Here is an 18966-nt window from a genome sequence, read left to right as displayed (position 1 = left end):
TGAAGGGGCATATTGCCATTTTAAATAGACCTATTTCTTTATAGTTATGTGTTTGAAATTAAAGTTAAATTTAAGCATGTTTGGGTAATTAACTTCTTGCTTTCTGTATTAGACAGGAACAGTGCAATGTTCTTGCTGAGCTCATGAGAGAATACCAAACCCTTAAAACCTCCATCAGCAACATTATTGAAAGCGCTGAACCTTTGGTTGAGATAAGCTCAGTTCTGAAGGATCATGAAGAAACCAAGAGGTCACTCACCAAGGTCAGAAAATAATGTTTTGCTCCTTTTGGGGTTGCCATCTCACTTCCTTAAACGAATCCAGAAAAATAATATGTTTGTGTAGTTTGGGGATTTTACTTTATGGTTGGTATTCTGAATACTGAAGAGGTTTGTTGTCTCCACTCTCTTTATAGCATGAATCAATAAAGATAGCAATGGCTGAAAAGCAACATGAATTGGATCAGTTTTCCGGCAAAGGAAAACAGCTGGTGATTGAACTGAAGAAGATCCCTGAGTGTGACAGTGAAATGATAAAAAAAGACATGGAGACAATCGTCGATCAGTGGCTGGATGTAAGTTTTAGATGAGGAATTTGTGAAATCATGATTCATTACTGTGATGTGAGTATTGTTGAACAGTGAAGGGCTTCAAGGGCATTTGGAGCATGTTTTGTCTTATCCTTAAGCAACAATAATTAAAATTTGTATAGACACTGCAAATATATGCTGTATATGGTCCTGTTTATGCTTGTCTGCAACGCTTTCATCCGCAGAAGAGTGAACAGTTTTGGGTATTTCATTAACACAGACAGGCTTGCCTGCAGCTATCCAAAAACCTAACATGGCGTAGCCTTTAGAGATTACATTAGCCATAAGTTGAATGCTAACTGGTTGGAAGTTAGCTTGATCTGGGAGATGCCAAAAACAGATTTTACAACAGAGAGAACAAAGTGACAAAAATGGTAAGGAAGTGACAGAGAAACTGTAAAGAACAAATAAGAAAAGGTGAAAAGGACAGACAACACTTGTTTTTGTTCCATCATAGTGCGTATATTTGTCCTCTGTCAAAAAGCTAAAAGACCAACAACAGTGCCAACATAACCAAGAGCACCTCATACCCCTGACTGTCTCACATATTCCTGAGACTACCCACAAGTGGCAGCATAACATTAGAGCAGGAAGACGTTTGTTTGTGAAGCACAAACAAAGACAGGTGGCAGAAGCATCTGTTAACATAGAGCTCTTTTTTTTCTCAACTGTGGGCATCACAATATAGCTTGATATGAAATATAAAAGCTCTTTGCAGGATGTTCAACGAACAGTGATCTTTAGTGACTGATTTAATCCATTCCCAGATGTCCGAGAAGATAGATGACAACATCGATCGCCTAAACCAGAGTTTGGGACTGTGGGATGATGTACGTAAAATAAATGAGGACATTGAGAGCTGGATGAGTAGCTCTGTGATTGAGCTAAATGAAGGCCTGAGCAATTTCAACAACAGTGAGAAGGTTTCAGCAAGGCTCTCAATGTTACAGGTACAGTAAGATTTCTGATGTCATGGACAGCATTTGTAATGATTTGTTATACCTCCATTTGGAGAGTTAACTACTAGATTTGACTATGATAAATGTCTAATCATATATACCTGATATATCGCTTTACAAAGACACCTACACATACAGACATGCTAAAATCACAACCATACAGTTTAGCATCTGACAGATTTCCAGAACGGATTAACCTCAGAGAGGCTGTACTTCATGCTTCTTTAATTTGACAAATCCACAGGCAGAAATTAGAGAGAAGGAGCAGAAACTTGAAATCCTACAAAGGATAGTGTCAGAGCTGAAGAAGTGCAGTCAAAATCAAGAGACTCCAGCTAAATTACAGGTGCTTTTTTCAATGTTATTCTCAATGATTACTCTACATTTCACTGGAAAAAAAGGGCCTTGTCAGTTTACGACAGAAACACTTTTCGCAGGTGTTGGAAAATGACCTGCGCAAGAAGATCAGCAGTGTTCAGAAGCTACATGAGCAGACCAGAGGAAACCTTGTGGACTTCAGTTCTCAAAGAAAACAGCTGGAAGACTACATCTCACAGATGTCTGCATGGCTAAAAAGTATGGAAGATTCAATGGTGTCTTCTCCAACGGGATCAGATCCAGAGGACATCTGCAGGGTGAAGGTACAGCCTTAAAAAAATATCCAGAAAATAATTACAAAAATGCGCAAGAAATGAGCCAATGAATTAAACTATATTTATGAACATGTTAGGATTTTCAGAAAGAGCTGCAAAATCAACAGGGGAGCATTGATTCCACCAGGGAGAGCCTCAACAACCTGTGCAGAAAATATCCCTCTGAGGAGCTGGCTGGTTTGGGCTCATGTCTCACTGACCTTATTAAGACTTATGAGTCTGTGAACCAGCTTTCCTCCAGGACGCTGACTTCACTCCAGAACTGTTTGCAGCAGCAGTTCAGTGGTAAGAAGTCTCGTTAAATAATGAGAATTCATGCCACATAGAGTATAGTGGCCTAAGAATAATTTCTATTCTGCTTTGGTGAAAAAAAAGTTCTGTTAAATTGGATTTTGTCCGAATATTGTGCTCGATATGAATTATTTTTATTTCCCTGTGTATTTAGACCTAGTCCAGGAGTTCCATCACTGGCTTTCAGAACAGAGGGAAATAGTGAAGGAATGCTCTGACCGATCAGGAGACACTCAAATTGTAGAACGTAAACTACAGAAACTAAAGGTAATTCTAGCTGCATAAACATTTCAAAATGCTTGTGATCAGTTTAAGCTCAGACTGTGATGGCAATAGGAGAATATTATGTAATTTACTTTAAAATCAAGTGAAATTAATATGAGATGATGCAAGAGTTAAACATAGAAAAATTAAGCAGATATGGATGATCTTTTAGGGTGCCATGGATCGTGTGGAAGAGGGTGATGTTCGTCTTACTCAAGTCTGTGAGGAAGGAGGGAAGCTCCTACTTCATCTTCCCAAATCCAGCGCAGCACAGGTCCAGCAGCACCTTTCCTCCATCCAGCAGGACTGGGACAGCTTTGTGGAGCAGTGCAGACAGAACCAACAGATCCTGGACGATAGTGCATCTCTCATGAAAGGGTAAAAGACTGACATGAACTAGCTCTACAGCACTTTTTGTGAGCCCAGCATTTACAAGCAAAGCATTTTTTAATCCCTTGTAGGTTTGAGGGTCGTCTTAAGAAGCTCAGGTGGTGGTTGGAACATATGGAAAACAGAATGACGACAGATCTGCTTGAAGCCAAACAGCGTGGTCCTGAAAAAGCTGTGCTTGAGCAAGTGGAGGAATACCAACAGGAAGTGCTTAAAGAAAGGTACTTTGTGTGTGTGTTTACTTGTAACAGAAAATAGCTGTTGAATTATTTCCTCTTGTATCTGGCTGTCCTCAAACAATTATCAAACGTACACGTTATCCTTATTTACATGCAGGGATTCATTTGAGCGTCTCTGCCAGGAGGGCCAGGCACTCAATGAGGGTGGGCGAGGCGATGGAAGTGAGACAAGAGTCTCAGCTCAGCTGCAGTCACAGCACCAGACCTTGTTGAGGCGTGTGAGAGAGAGGCTGCGCAGCTGCCAGCTCACTTTACAGGAGCAACAAGCCTTTGAAGAAACTCTGCAGGCTACCTGGTTCTGGCTTAATGGTGTCCAGGAGCGACTGGCTTCACTTAACAGCACAGTTGGCAATAAAGAAACTCTGGAAAAAAGACTAGGTCTTGTACAGGTCGGGAAATAATGCTGTACAATTTTTGTGTTTACTTTGTTTTGTGCCCACATTTTGAATCACATAAATCATTATATGATGGGGTAGTGGGCTCACAGTTCTTTCTTCATGTTTTTCCAAAGGATATCCTGCTAATGAAGGGTGAGGGTGAGGTGAAGCTCAACATGACAGTAGGAAAAGGAGAACAGGTCCTTAAACACAGCAGAATGGAGGGGCAGGAGGCAATTTGTTCACAGCTCCAGAGCCTGAAGGATGCATGGGCCAATATGCTGATGACTGCTATGAGTTGCCACAGGTAGGAAATGTGTCCTCTTGTACAAAGGATGGGGGTAAGTATTTAATGTGTTGTTGTGAGCATTTGTACAGAACTTATTTACATTTTGTCATTTTTAATAGTCGTCTGGAGTGGACAGTGGCCCAGTGGACCAGCTTTCAAGAAAATAAGAGCCAACTGCAGCAGTGGATGGAGTCAGTGGAGCAAGAGGTGGGGATGACTCTGCCTCAGCAACCAGGCCTCAAAGAGAAATCAGCTTTACTTGAACGACTAAGGGCCATCCAAGCTGATGTGGACGCTCATGCAGCAGCTCTGTCCCGCCTAACAGACAAAGCAGTGGAGATGTATGAAAAAACTAATGACCAGACATTTGGACCAGAGTCAAGGGCAGAGCTCAATGCACACTTTAATGATATCTCAGCTGTTGTCAAGGTAATTTAAATTCAGAAATATGCTGAATTGTAATTGCAAATGTCTAAATTCTAGGTGACTGATATGGGGGGGTTACAGTATGTTGTAATATTTTGTTATACAACCACTTTGACTAAGATATACTATAGAATAGTTTCACTCTTTGACACATTCATATTCAGAAAATGCATCCTCCTTATCTGACAGATGGTTTATACATTGTCTTTCTGCCCCAAAGGGTAAAGTGCAGTCCATGCAAAACATTGTATCTGAGCATGAGCAGTACCTTGATGCTGTGAGAGACTTCAATGACTGGCTGATTTCAGCAAAAGAGGAGCTCCAGCGCTGGTCTGACCTGTCAGGAGACTCAGTTAACATTAAAAGAAAGCTCTCCAAAGTACAGGTAAGGAAATCTAAATGCAGTGCTTCACAAAAAGTTGATTATGGCTGCTAAATGAGAGATGTCCTCCAGCTTGTTTTTTTCTTCTCCCCGGGGACTGGAGACAATTTCAGCTGTTGTCTAAATACTTACACAGTGAGGGACTTGTCAGACATCTACCCGTGAAGGCCTTTTCTGATTTTAAGCACTTTTACATACACACAAAATTAAATATGTTAGTCCAAAATTTTTTGACGAATACCTATATTTATAATACCAGACTTTTAAAATGCATTCACATACTTTTATATTCCTTTTGTGAGACGACTAAACACATCAGAAATTACGTGTCAACTTGTAGTCACTGAAAGCAATTCCAGACTGTCACTCTGCTCTAATAAAATCCTCATTTTATAACCACAGTGTTAACAAACACTGTTACAAAAGTTGTTTGTAAATTCAGCTATTCTTACATGTATGATGAGCTGTTGAGACGTTTGACATACGTCAATTACTCATTTCCCTTTTAATGCTCGCCTACTGGGACTGGACAATTGTTATTTTTTTTTATTCTTTTGCCTACAGTCAATAGGTTCTGTCAGTTTTAACAAGAAAGTCAATAACTGTATATGTAGAAAATTACTGATCTGAGGATAAGTAAAAACTTCAGTTTAGTTTTTTGAAATTGTTCATTCCATTTGGTCTTTTCAGGAGCTGCTTGACTCAAAGCAGCGTGGAAGAGAGAGGCTGAGTCGTGTCCAGAGATGTGGGGCAGTGGCAAGAGATTTCACAGGCTCGGTAGGCTACGAGGCTTTGGAGCGGGAGGAAGCAACCCTCTTGTCATCATGGGAGCAATGGGAACGTGGAGCACTGCAGACACGTGCCAGTCTGGAGACCACGCTCTCACAGATATCCAGTTCAGAACAAGAGTTCAACAGCCTGTCTGTACAGCTGGAGCAGGCCTTGCAGGACTTCACACGTCAGCTGCAGGACTGGCGCCTACAATTGGCCCAAGCAGAGGGAAAAAATGATGGAGAGGAAGCTGTTAAAGGCTGGCAGATAGCAAAAGTAGGTCTAAGCTTAGTTTAGTTCCAAAAATAAGTTACATGACTAACGTATGTGTTGATAAAATGTTATGGTTGTCATCACTTTTTATCTCTTTCCCATGCAGGAAACTTTGGAGGAACTTGTCAAAGCCGAGGCTATATCTGACAGTCTGAAGACTCAACTCAATGATCTGTGCCGATTTTCCAGAGAAATGGGCACACGGTCTGAGAGAGTGTCTGCTCTTATTAAAGAGTACAACAGGTACAACATTTGTTTTTATATTTGGAGATCCATAGATCCATAGTAGCATCAAGACAATTGTAACCCTTGTACAACTTTTGGCTGTATTGCTTTTAAAACATTTTTGCATTTGTTAGAAAAAAACTATTGTCTTTAGCCGTAAACTATGTTATAAAGGAATCAACAGTCTCTGATACACTCTCAACAAAACCCAAACATTTTCTCTCACAAAGTTTATATTCTTTATGTTGCAAAGTGAAGGATTTTCTGCCTGTGAGCATTAATTTTGTACAACCAACATTTAAAGACATTACAACTGACAGAAATCAGGTCTGCCAACTATACATATTTAATTTAGAAATATGGCTGTTTGTTATTATTATTATTATTATTATTATCAGAAAGAAATCTGTTTCTTTCTGATTTGTTCTTAGTTTGAGTCTTCAAGCTTCCAAGGAGTGCCAGAGCAAAGAGAAGCTGCTGGGACAAGGGTTCCGCTCAGCCTTCAGAGAGTTCCAGCAATGGCTAGTTAATGCCAAGATCAACACAGCCAAGTGCTTTGACGTACCTCAAAATCTCAATGACGCTGCCAATAGTTTGCAGAGGATTCAGGTGTTTCCCTTTTGTCAAATTTCAGAAAAATTTCAGAAAAATGTATTTATTACCACAAAGCACTCCCCGGTATAACAAGGAGCAGTTTTAATCTTCAAAACCTTGTCTGCGTATTTGTACTTGGGTATGAAGTGAATACTTCTAAACAACTTATCTATGACCTTCTCTCTCTTCATTGCAGGAGTTTCTTAGTGACAAAGACCAAGGTCAGTCAAAGCTGAATGCTGTGATTGTAAACGGGGAGCTTCTCTGTAATATCGCAGCTAAAGACAAAACAGATGCAATTCGGGCTAAAATGAACACTGCCAGAGAAGATTGGAAGAACATTATGTCTAATCTACACAACAGAGAAATAAGTCTGCAAGTAAGCATTTAATGTAGCTTGTCGACATTTGAGTTATCCTTCATTTCGTTTTCTAAAACCTCAACTACATTAATACGTTTTATATCAAGAAAACATCTCGTCACTCTTCTTTTTATTTCAGAACCTTCTTTCTCAAATGAAGGATTTTGAGGCAAGTGCAGAGCCTCTGCAGGAGTGCTTGAATGCCACAGAGCTGGCTGTGCACGGGAGCAGCACAAGACTTCACGATCTCACAGCCAAGAAGCTTGAGCTGCACAAGCTACAGGTACTAATGTCCAAAATCCACCAGGCTTGGAACAAAGCAATCATTTTTTGGTGTAACAACCAGTCGGTTCCTCAATGTGAACATGACTGCTCCTTCCATTTGCAGAAGCTCACCATTCCAGCTCAGTTAAGATTTAGTTGTCGCTTAAGCACCGCCATGCGCTTCTGCTAACCGCCAGTTCATTCTGCTTACCTTTGCTACTTACATGTCTGCTTAACAATGTCTATAATATGAAGTAAAATTGATGTAGCTATTTAAATTACAGTGCATTTAGAAAATGTGTTGTTTAAAACTTGCTATTTTCTGAAGGTTTGACTGCATGTCATTACCAATAGCTTTACTGAAAGTAACACTGGCCAGATGCCTCATTCACTTTCTTTTTGCCATGTTCCCATCTCTAACATCCTGCTCTGAGTCTGAGTTCAACTTTTCCTGTACATCTGTGTTTGCTTGCATGCCTCTTTGATAACCTGCTTGTGCTCTTCCAGTCTGTGCTTGAGGAGTTAGCCTCTTACGAAGTTCAGCTGAGCAGGCTGAAAGAGAAGGCCCAGCTGTTGTGGGATGAACACTCGGCCGGCAAGGGTTTTGTGCACCGTGTCTCGCAGCTCTCTGCTCAGTACCTAGCTTTAACCAACCTGACCAAGGTAAAGTAATGCCTACCAAACTGCCTGTGCACTGGGGCTTTTGTGGGGGTAAAACTGGAGCGAAGACAGAGGCACTAGACTGGATGGAGCTCTGACTTAATATTATTTTAAAGCTCATATGCAGTGAAGGTAATAACTCATTGTAATTAAACACTAATATCTGTCTGTTATTGTGAGTCATGGATGATATACAAACTAACATCCTAAATATCTTTTGTTTGAAGTCTATTACATATTTAACCTCACATATTGATGAATTTACTTACCACTTTCTGTAGGTTTCATCTCTTGAGTCTAAAATGGTAATTTTCTGGATGCCTTTCTGGATGTGTTTTATGGTTCTGCAGGAGAAGGCATCCCGGATCGATCGGATTGTCACTGAGCACCAGTTATTCTCCCAGGGATTAAAGGAGCTGCAGAACTGGGTGGCTGACACCAGCCACATGTTACAGACTTACTGCGCCCCCACTTCTGACAAAAATGTTCTTGATAGCCGGATGATCAAGCTGGAGGTTTATAAAATTACTCTTCATTTTCAAAATACCGCAGTGAATACAAAAAATTCCAAATGTATTGTTGTAATAAATGCATATGGGGGACTGTTGCACCAGGCTTTGCTGACTGCACGTCAAGAGAAGGAGATCCAGCTGAAGATGCTGATCACAAGAGGAGAGTCAGTTCAGAGAAACACATCAGCTGAAGGAGTTCCAGTAGTTCAAAATCAAATTCAGGAACTTAAAGACTCCTGGGATGCCCTGCTCTCTGCCTCTATTCTGTGCAAAAGGTTTGTCCTTTAGCATAACTGACAACACTTAAGCACTCTGTTTGCTTTATAGCAAAAGTTTTGTACTGAAAATGATTTTTCTATAAAAACTGTAAAGTTTACACATCTTGTCACTGTGGCAACTTCTGTTTTTGCCTTTAGTCCTGTACTATTTATTGCTATAAACACCTTTGACTGACATTCATCTGATCTTTAAAATCAACAGTCAGCTGGAGGGTTCACTGTCTCAGTGGACCAGTTACCAAGAGGACGTGCATCAATTTGTGGCTTGGATTGAGCGTGTGGAGGAGATCCTTGATTCAACTGATAAACAGTGCGCAGAGATGAGAGATAAAACTGCTAATCTGAGCAAGGCAAAGGTACTGCAGTCCTTTCTGTCATACTGTGCACTACTTATTATTCTTATCATGAATAATTGACATTAATGACTATGCCTTTAAATTTAGTCAAGATTAAAGAAAAAGGGAATTTTCCTTGTCATTTCAGTTGCTGTATGAGGAAGTGCTAAGCCACAGCACTCTGCTGGACACCATAACTGCAAAAAGTGCCGGTATCACCGAGAATTACGTCACTCAACTGGAGCTCCAAGAACTTCAGGAGCGTTATAATACTGTCAAAGACAGTGCTATGGTATTAAGCAGTAGAATGCTCATGAATGTGTCTTGTCATTTTTAATCTATTCCATTTATTTAATTTTGTAGTGTCTTAAATACCTTTTGATGAGACAAGTGAGATTTATTCAAATCAAATTCAGGGTTACCTCAAGTTACCTCATACTGCTTTAAACAGAGTAAGACCAAAATCTGAATGTGGCCCTCTGGTGGTTGCATATGAATCCAGATAAACGGAAATGTCAGACCAAACTGTGAGATTACAAATGCTCACTGTGGTGTTCCTCAGAGGGCAGTTGGCAAAGCAGAGGAGCTGGTGAAAGCCCACCAAGAGTATCAGCGTGGTCTTCGTGCATTTGAAGAGTGGCTTGAACAGGAACAAGAGAAGCTAGGCTGCTACACCCAGCTGGAGGGCGATGTTGATATGCTGGAGGAGACTCTTCAAAAGCTGCAGGTCTTAAAATATATTATTGCTGTAGATATGTTACAGTCAGTGAACATGAAGTGCCATAAGAACAACACTACTGCACAGCAATGGCTTGATATATACCATCAAAGTTTGTAATTTGTAATCCTTGTAATTACAGGAACTGCAGCTTCACTGCACAGAGGGCCAGGCTTTACTAAATACACTGCTGGTCAATCGAGAACTGGTCATTCCCTGGGGTCTGCCTCAGATAGAGGACAGAGCCCTGGAAACACTTCAGCAGGAGTGGAGGCTCTACCAGGCCCGGCTGGCTGACACCCGCGCTCAGCTCAACAGTGCTCTGGCCAAACTCCGACAGATGGAACAGAAGTTCCAGCGTCTTGACAGCTGGCTGAAAGGCATGGAGACCAAAGCACAACTACGTAGTCATCGGCGGTCTGACCGTGCAACTAAAGATGCTCAACTACAGATGATAAAGGTTAGCGTAGAAGACAAAGACAATTTTTTGGCTGTGTTGTACAAATGTGCACGATTTGTTTATCATTTCCAATGCTGTGTCAATCATTGAAGGATTTTGCCACAAGTGACAAAATAAAGTTTTTCCATTTTTTATAAATCTGTAATCAAATTAAATCAAACTAAATTTTGTTCTGAAATCAAGTACTGGACATTATGAGGTCTTAATATCTGTCATCTGAGCTCACATTCAGTAAAAAAATCTTCTTTGAATAGAGCTGGCAGGAGGAGGTGCTTGTTTATCAAGAGGAAATGGAGGGCCTCACTCTTTTGGCTCAGCAGGTTCTTGATGAGACACACATTAGCAGTCGCATCTGTACGAGAGCCACCCGGATCACAGCACGCTACCACGCCCTACTTCTGCATTTACTGGTAACATCATCTGGAACAATATCACAGTAGCACATACGTGTGAATGTTACAGTATATGTATGTTTTCACAAACTGCATTGTTGTATATTAAATAAAGACAATTAAATCTCTAAATCTATATTTTGACAGTTAGCTGGATAGACAGCATGGCTTAAGCCAGCTTCAGTCTTCATCTTGCCCATAATTTTGCTTATACCCCTTCCTTTATAATGCAGGAGACAATCAAACAGCTCCAGGAAGAGGTTTCTTCCATTGAAGAAGCACAGTGTGTCTTCACTACCTTCTCAGACTGGCTCAGCACAGCTCAGAATAACTTCAACACTGTTGCTATAAGTGTTGATATAGTGGACCGCTTTGCTATGGAGAGAAAAATGAAGAAACTGGAGGTATATTTTATAATGCAGTGTGCATGTCCTCTATACCACCAACAGAACTCAAAGTCATGGGCATTAGTCCGGTATCTGTTCAACATTTGAAAATAACAGTTGATGTCATTTCAGAGTCTTCAGGCTGACATGGAGCAGGGTCACACTTACCTAAAGACAATGAGGGAGAAGACTGAGCGAGCCATGGCTTTCCTGGAAGAAGCTGAAGCAGATCAGCTCAAAGAAGAAGTGGACACTCAACTCTTCCAACTAGAGGAGTTGATGACAGCTCTGCGCACAGAGCATAGCTCCCTTGAGAAATGCATCTCACTTTCTAAAGACTTTATCGATAAATACAAGGCTCAGGTCCAGTGGGTAATGGAGACCAAGAACCTTTTGGCATCAAGTGTAGAGCCTAAAGCTGAACTCTATCAGAAGAAGGCTCAGCTAGCAAAGTACAAGGTAGGTTTATACTGGTAAAAATTGTTTTGTCTGTTGAGATCTTTTTATATCAGAGTGAGACAACTACTTAATTTCATGTATAATATTTTGCTTCCTTATCATCTATACAGACCATCCAACAAACAGTGCAGTCTCACGAGTCAGCAGTGAAATGTGTTATAGAGAAAGGAGAGGTGCTACTTGAAGCAATTAATGACTCCACTATCCGTGAAAACATGAAAAAGTTACAGGCTGACTATAAAGATCTTTGTTTGGAAGCGAAGGTATGGAAGTTGATTCTGCTGTGATGATTCTGCTGTGATTGTAAACAAAAACAATTTTGGACCTTAGCAAACATTTTGACAGTAATGTTCAGTTATATTATTATGTGTTTTTTGTATCTTGTTCTATATGTATTGTCACAAAAATATTCAATAAGAAGCTGAGATTTTGTTTCTTCAGACACATGTCCAGAACCTTGGAGAGTGGGTAAAAGAACACGAGGACTACAACGGTGAATTACAGGAGGTTGAGAAATGGCTCCTACAGATGTCCAGTAGGCTGGTGACCTCGGACTCCATGCAGACCAGCAGTATGGAGATGGCTACCCAGCAGCTTGCCCGACACAAGGTGATAAACTCCTTGGTGTTTCACCAAAATTCAGTTTGTGTAGTAACGATCATGATGCTGCAGCTAACACTGTCACATTAAATTAATTTTTGAGACTTGTGGAGAACAATACAATCTATAAGTGAAATATTTGTCAAGCGAGATTATCACTGAACAATAATGACCAATGACACCTAAACCAGCCATATATTATCTCCCCCAATTTCACTGTTTTGATTTTGTTATTATTTTTAGGCTATAATGGAGGAAATAGCAAGTTTTGAGGAGCGCCTCGCCAGCTTGAAGCAGAAAGGCGAAGGTCTGGTTGCCAGTTATACAGACCAAGTTCAAGCTAAGATCAATCGACAAGTCCAGGCTCACCAGCAGGGAACCACAGACAGCTATTCTGCCATTTGCAGCACTGCACAGCGTGTGAGTGAGACGACAACAACCATAGATCTTTACTGACTGTTTAGCAAAATGATCTAACATATTATTCCTCATAGGAACAAGTTATTTACATCACCAAATCAAGTTAGCTAAGTTCTAACCTCCCACATTTAACAGGTCTACCAGAGTCTGGATCGGGAGTTGCAGAAACATGTTAGTCATCAGGATACTCTCCAGCAGTGCCAAACTTGGCTCTCTACTGTACAAGAGGAGCTACAGCTCAATGATCAGAGACCATCTGGTCTGCAGGAAGCATTGAAGCAGGTGTTTGATACTAAAAGTTTGTCATGGGCTAAAAATGCATTAATGTAATAATTTGCTTCAGTTTTTCTGTATGATTTATTTTGATTGATTATTTTTTTACACACAGGTGAAGCACTATAGAGCCCTTCAAGAGCAGGCCAGCACATACCTGGACCTAGTATGTTCTGTGTGTGACCTGTCCGATGATGCTGTGAGAGTAGCAGCTGCTGAGGTCCAGCGGATCAAACTCACGGTCTGTATCATTTTTATTCAATTTTATACTGGGATTCATCAGCATATTTAGACATGCAGTGTGATTGAAACAGTTACAGATGTATACAATAAATGTACAACAGTATAATATGGTAATATGTCAAAGATAGTTGGGTTAAGGAGTTTGGTTTGCTGTATTTGTGCAGATTGAAGAAAGAATGTCCAATGCACAGGAGCTTTCAGAGGGCTGGAGAGAGGTGAAGGATCAGAAACAAGATCTAACAAGTTTGTTCCAGGACATGGAGCAGCAGCTTCTCAGCCTCTCCAGAAGACCAGCAGAACTGGAGACTAAGATCGCTCAAAACATGCTGTTACAAGCCAAGGTGGGCACCAGCATCATACCAACTCATTTCTTCCATCCATCCATTTTCTATACCCGCTTATTGCAGCTCATGGTCGCAGGGGGGCTGGAGCCTATCCCAGCTGTCATTGGACGAGAAGCAGGTTACATCCCTGGACAGGTCGCCAGTCCATCACAGTCAATCTCTTCCCCTTACAAACAAAATATTGTTTTTTTTAATGAACTCAAACCTTTAAATTTGCAGTCAAGTTTTAACATTTAAGACCTGATGCAAGACATGAGTTTAGCAGTGCCCATGTCTAGGCAAGACACATCTTAATGGGTTAGGTTGTTCTGTTCTAGGTCTACATGTGCTTTCTACGTTAAATATACAACACAGTGAGATTAGATTTGATTCGGTTTGTGATTTTTTTTCTGATCTAATCCAGTTGTAAAGAGATTAAAAGGGAAACGTTTCTGGGTATGTAGTTTTATTATCAATTATGCTGCTTTGTTTTCAGGAATGCTGCCAACAACTGCAGTCTAAACAGAGCATCCTCACCAAGATGACCGAGACTGTGAGCAGGTTGACTGGTGGCCAGGACTCTCCAGAACATGCTGAGCTTGACCGACTAAGCCATTCCTGGCTTGAGCTGTGCCACCAGGCTACCAAGCTACAGAATCAGAGAGAGGATGACCTTCAGAGGTCTAAAGAATACCATGACTGTATCTCCGCAGTGGAGGTGTTGTTTGAACAGGTGTCCAAAGACTGGGACAATCTGGCCAGGTGTGTTTGTGCATAAAGTTATGCATAAATTATTGATAAATTATGTAAGTTTATTATTGTCATCCAATCCAACATTTTGGCATTATAGAAATTTTAGGGATCATAAATAGAGGTGTCTGTAGATAATGCAATTATAATAATAAGATCAATTGTTAAATTTGCATATTGAATTTGACTTTTTTTGTGCCACAGAACGGATGCTGAAAGTTCATCTCAGCATTTAGAGGCACTGCGGAAACTTGCTGTAACTCTGAGAGAACAAAAGGGGGCCCTGGATGACCTTAAAGAACAGAAACAGAAAGTCATCCAACATTTGAACTTGGATGACAAAGAACTTGTAAAAGAGCAAATCAGCTACTTTGAGCAACGATGGTCTCAGATGCAAAACCTAATTGAAAGAAAAATCCAGGACTCGGTGGTGACCCTGGAGGATATGAGTCAAGTGGAGGCTCGTCTGAGGGAGGCTCGGGACTGGGCAGAGGAGCAGCAGCCTGCTCTATCTGAGGCAATGAAAATGAGCCCTCCTCCTGAGCTGGCTCAGAGTTTCCTGTTTGACCACCTGAGCATCTGCAGTGAGTTAGAGGCAAAACAGCTTCTCTTGGCACAAGCTATGGCTGACGCAGACAGGGTACTAGCACGGCTGGGCCTCAGTGAACGACAGCATCTTCAGCAGCTGATTTCTGACACACAGTCGGAAGTGGAATCCCTGAGTGTGAAAGTTGTGCAGCGAAGAAAACACCTCAGCAAGGCTTTTACAGAGAGGACACAGTTCCTGATGGCTGTTAGTCAGTCCATTTCCTGGGTTCAACAGAATGAGAAGAAAGCCCAGGCAGAGGAGTACATTGCTTTGTTACCTGATGACCTAGCAAAGCAGGTACGAACATGCAGGAACATTCAAAGCAGTCTCAAAGCCTATCAGAGCGAGTTAACTTCCTTGTGGTCTCAAGGGAGAGATCTGATGAGGGATGCCAGCGAGGAAGAAAAGAACGAAATTCTCACAAAGTTGCAGGAGTTGCAAAATGTCTTTGACAGAACACTTCATAGATGTGGCCAGAAACTCCAGGAGCTTGAAAAAGTACTTGTGTCTAGAAAGTACTTCAAGACAGATTTAGAGAAAATATGCCAATGGTTAAAACAAGCTGATATTGTTACCTTTCCTGAAATAAATCTGATGGTGGGAGACGCTGAATTGGAGGCACAACTGCTGAAGTACCAACAGATAGTCGAGCAGGCAATTGAATATGAGAATCTTCTCCTGATTGTACAAAGAGCAGGTCAGGAAATATTGCCCACTCTGAATGAAGTAGACCACTGTTACCTGGATGAAAAACTTAACACCCTCCCTCAGCAATATAACAGCATATTAGCACTCGCCAAAGAAAAACAGGAGAAAATCCAGCAGGCCATTCTTGCAAGGAATGAGTACACTTCTTTCATAGACATCAGTCACAAAGCACTGAAGGAACTTGATGAACAGTTCAACAATCTAGGGATGCAGCCCGTAGGCTTGAAAACAGAGGAGGTTGTCAGTTTGCAGAGCGATTACAGAGCAATCCAGGCAGATCTCAGCAACCTGGGTCTAGCTGTGAGTGAGCTGAACCAGAAGAAAGAAGGATTTCGTAGCACTGGGCAACCATGGCGTCCAGAGGAAATGACCCAGCTTGTGAGTCTGTACAATGGTCTAAAGAGGTTGATAGAACAGAAAGTAGAACATCTGGATGAAACCTTAGAGTCTTTTGAGGACCACAAGGCAATGGCAATGCAGGTTGATTCTGAGTTAAAAGCTACAAAAGAGCAGCTGGTGAAAGTGAATGCAGAGACGCAGTCAGCTGAAGAGAGGCTGAAGAACTACCATGCTCTAGCAGGGAGTCTACAGAGTGCCAACTCTCACTTGTCAAGGCTCATGGAGCAGATGGACACGCTTGCCCCTCGTGTGGACCAAGCGGCCCATGATGCCTCTAAAGAACAAGTGGTTCTGTGGCAAGAGGAGCTGCGATCCTTACAGGCTGCAGTGGGGGACCTAATTGAAGAATGTGAGACCAGGTTTGTCCAAAGTAAAGACTTTGAGACAGAGATGAAAAGGACCCTGGACTGGCTGCAGCAGATCAGGGATGAACTAGACTGTGCTGTGATTGTGGATGTCAGAGTGGAGAAGGTGCAAGAGGAGGTCAGGAAGCAGCAAATAATGCAAGAGGAAGTGCAATCCAGACTGAGAATTGTGGCTGCTCTTAGTAGCCGGGAAAAACAGGAGTATGTCAGTGCCAATGAGCTTGTCCCCACCCACGTAGACACAAGCCTAGAAGAAATGGCAAAGCTGCAGGCTGATGTTCAGAAAGCACTGAGTGCCAAACAGGTGGGATAACCTTAAATTTATTATAAAGTGAACTTGAAATCCTTTATCTTTGATATGGTTTGCTGTCATTTATGCCGTTCTTTATATTTTACAGTGATGTGAATTAAATCAATAATGAATTATGTATTTTTCTCAACTGATTTTGTATGTAGATTACTCTGGAGGAAGCCTTGGTTTTCTGTCAGAAATACCACTTCAGGATGCAGTCAGCCTGTGAATGGTTGGAGGATGCTGTGTCTTTCCTCCAACAAGCTAGCTTGGGAGTGGATGTTGAGAACTATGAGGAGTGTCTCCGGCAGCAGGCAGATATCATGGCAACAGAGCAGGAGTTTCTCATCCACCTGGAGGAACTGCAGACCCTGCTTCCTCAGCTAGAGAAACTGGTTAATCCAACAGCGAAAGAGCAGCTTCGGGTGAGTGTGGAGTCAGCAAAGCAGAGAGGCGTGGAGGTTCGAGATCAGCTCCAGTGTCACCAGGATGTCCTACGCAGGTAAGACTTATAGACACTATTATATATGTATATATATATACATATATAATATTCTATATTATCTGCAATTCATTGTTTGTATCTAGTGTTCCAATTTATACTAGTAACATATCATTTTTTCTCTCAGCTGTGTAACACAGTGGAAGTCATTCCAGGAGGCAAGGCAGACTGTCATTGAGCTTATGAATGAGGCTGAAAAGAAGCTTACTGAATTTTCTACTGCCAAAGCAGCCACAAGCCAAGAGGCTGAAGACAAGCTATGCAGTCATCGGGTATAAGAGGCGAAAATAATAGATTATGTTAATTCTCATGAAACACAGGTGGTGCCTCTGAATATTCTTTTGGTTATTAATTTTCTCTTTATTTTTCAGTCCCTTGTATCACTTGTAAATGGCTTCCAAGAGAAGCTGAGCGGTTTAGAGGAACAAGCTGCACAACTGGAAATGATAGGGAGCGATGCCAGCAAGGCCACCATCAGTCGTTCCATGACCACTGTGTGGCAGCGCTGGACACGGCTGCGCAGTGTAGCACGGGGACAGGAGAGAGTACTCGAGGATACAGCACAGGAATGGAGGACATTCAGAGAGAAGGTACACAGATGGACAATAGACAAAAGTAATTGTTCAAAAATAGGTAAAAATGTAGCTTTGCTGTTTAAATTAACTATCGTAAATTACATTTTGTTGTAGATGGTGAAGGTTAGAGATGTCTCTGATGAGCTCCAAAGCCGTTTTCCTGACAGTGCCGTGGAGAAGGCTTCCAAAGCTACTCTGCAGTCTCTGTTAGACCAGCATGACTTACTAAGTCAAGACCTGGAGCGAGAACTCTCCTCCCTCACCCTGTTGCGTCAGTATGCCCTCAGTCTGCTGCATGATGTGGAAGTGCCTTCACCTACAAATGAACAAGATGAGCTGCCCAGCCTGAAGGAGATCAGAGCTGTTCAAGACCAAATGGAAAGGTAGTAATACGAGCAACTTGAGAGTTGTTACTCTGAAAAACAGCCATTTCTTATTAAAAAATTATCTTTATTAAATAAATACAGTTAAAACAAAGATTTAAAAAAATATATTCAGTGCTATTCAATATTTAACTTTATTTTGCCATTTAGAATTTTGAAGAATCTATTCCCATTTTCCTCCAGTTTGTTGACACAGTCCAGGACCAAGCGGGCTCAGTCAGCTCAGGAACTGAGGGAACGAGAGGAAGTTGAGAAGGAACTTAGTGTTGTGAAAGCCTGGATCCAGGAGACCAGGGAGCTACTTCTCAATCCCACACATGATATTGATTCTTTATTGCAGGAACTTGAGGTATATCTGCCATCTTAAAAGATGAATATAATTTTTGTAAATATATTTATATCATATCCTTTGAAGAAGACCTCATGTCATGCATGTGCACAGAGTTCCTCAACTAAACACTTAAAAATGTCAGTTACCAGCTTGTGCACACATTTTCCTATCTCCGTTAAATGTGTCGTCTCTTTGCTGTGTTTAGATTTTACATGGAGATGTTATCACATATCGCCAAAATGTGGAAAAATTAGCTGAGCAACAACAAAGCAAGTACTTGGACCTGTACACTATACTCCCTTCTGAAATCTCCATGCAACTGGCTGAGGTTTCACTTGCACTGGGTGCTATTGAAGATCAGGTATCACAGCTTTAATCCTTTAAGGCGATTTGAATTTGTAAATTCAGTACTTAATCAGTAAAGTTTATATTTCTTTTAATCCCAAAAGTCAGAACCTTTTGTCATTTTCTCATCTATGTCTCAGGTTCTCTCAAAAGAGAGAGAAAACCAGAAAACCAAGGAAATAAAGGAGGACTTCAGCTCCAGAATCCACGACATGTCTGAGAAACTGAAAGCAATCTCAAATAAGTTTAAGGACAAATCTCCTGATGTTGACCATGCCAAAGAAGAGGTCAAAGTAGGTTCTCTACTTTTTGTTTGGTCTT

At 41.3% G+C, this 18966-nt stretch overlaps 1 protein-coding gene across 10 annotated transcripts in view; it reads left to right on the top strand.

The window, feature by feature from the left end:
• The window catches only part of syne1b (spectrin repeat containing, nuclear envelope 1b), an 80186-nt gene that overhangs the window by 30777 nt on the left and 30443 nt on the right, over positions 1–18966 (top strand). For 9 of the 10 annotated variants that reach the window (XM_072365601.1, XM_072365608.1, XM_072365609.1 and 6 more), the window contains 43 exons: positions 113–263; positions 416–574; positions 1357–1539; positions 1793–1894; positions 1986–2189; positions 2279–2486; positions 2647–2759; positions 2929–3134; positions 3218–3367; positions 3483–3774; positions 3897–4069; positions 4171–4480; positions 4698–4862; positions 5550–5906; positions 6010–6146; positions 6560–6737; positions 6919–7101; positions 7223–7366; positions 7855–8010; positions 8358–8522; positions 8622–8794; positions 9000–9153; positions 9281–9424; positions 9695–9859; positions 9993–10310; positions 10565–10720; positions 10936–11106; positions 11221–11547; positions 11658–11810; positions 11989–12156; positions 12391–12567; positions 12703–12849; positions 12956–13081; positions 13248–13424; positions 13903–14168; positions 14361–16521; positions 16674–17011; positions 17139–17283; positions 17383–17601; positions 17701–17969; positions 18153–18318; positions 18506–18661; positions 18786–18938. In XM_072365601.1, the coding sequence (XP_072221702.1) occupies positions 113–263; positions 416–574; positions 1357–1539; positions 1793–1894; positions 1986–2189; positions 2279–2486; positions 2647–2759; positions 2929–3134; positions 3218–3367; positions 3483–3774; positions 3897–4069; positions 4171–4480; positions 4698–4862; positions 5550–5906; positions 6010–6146; positions 6560–6737; positions 6919–7101; positions 7223–7366; positions 7855–8010; positions 8358–8522; positions 8622–8794; positions 9000–9153; positions 9281–9424; positions 9695–9859; positions 9993–10310; positions 10565–10720; positions 10936–11106; positions 11221–11547; positions 11658–11810; positions 11989–12156; positions 12391–12567; positions 12703–12849; positions 12956–13081; positions 13248–13424; positions 13903–14168; positions 14361–16521; positions 16674–17011; positions 17139–17283; positions 17383–17601; positions 17701–17969; positions 18153–18318; positions 18506–18661; positions 18786–18938 (10165 nt within the window). The remainder of the gene's footprint in view (positions 1–112; positions 264–415; positions 575–1356; positions 1540–1792; positions 1895–1985; positions 2190–2278; positions 2487–2646; positions 2760–2928; positions 3135–3217; positions 3368–3482; positions 3775–3896; positions 4070–4170; positions 4481–4697; positions 4863–5549; positions 5907–6009; positions 6147–6559; positions 6738–6918; positions 7102–7222; positions 7367–7854; positions 8011–8357; positions 8523–8621; positions 8795–8999; positions 9154–9280; positions 9425–9694; positions 9860–9992; positions 10311–10564; positions 10721–10935; positions 11107–11220; positions 11548–11657; positions 11811–11988; positions 12157–12390; positions 12568–12702; positions 12850–12955; positions 13082–13247; positions 13425–13902; positions 14169–14360; positions 16522–16673; positions 17012–17138; positions 17284–17382; positions 17602–17700; positions 17970–18152; positions 18319–18505; positions 18662–18785; positions 18939–18966) is intronic. The other variant, XM_072365605.1, reaches the window with a different exon arrangement.

The sequence above is a fragment of the Leuresthes tenuis genome, unplaced genomic scaffold (genome assembly GCF_036924035.1).
Source record: "Leuresthes tenuis unplaced genomic scaffold, fLeuTen1.0.hap1 SCAF_15, whole genome shotgun sequence".
NCBI lineage: Eukaryota > Metazoa > Chordata > Actinopteri > Atheriniformes > Atherinopsidae > Leuresthes > Leuresthes tenuis.
Note: the sequence above shows the minus strand (reverse complement) of the source record. Positions and strands in the feature narration are given on the sequence as shown.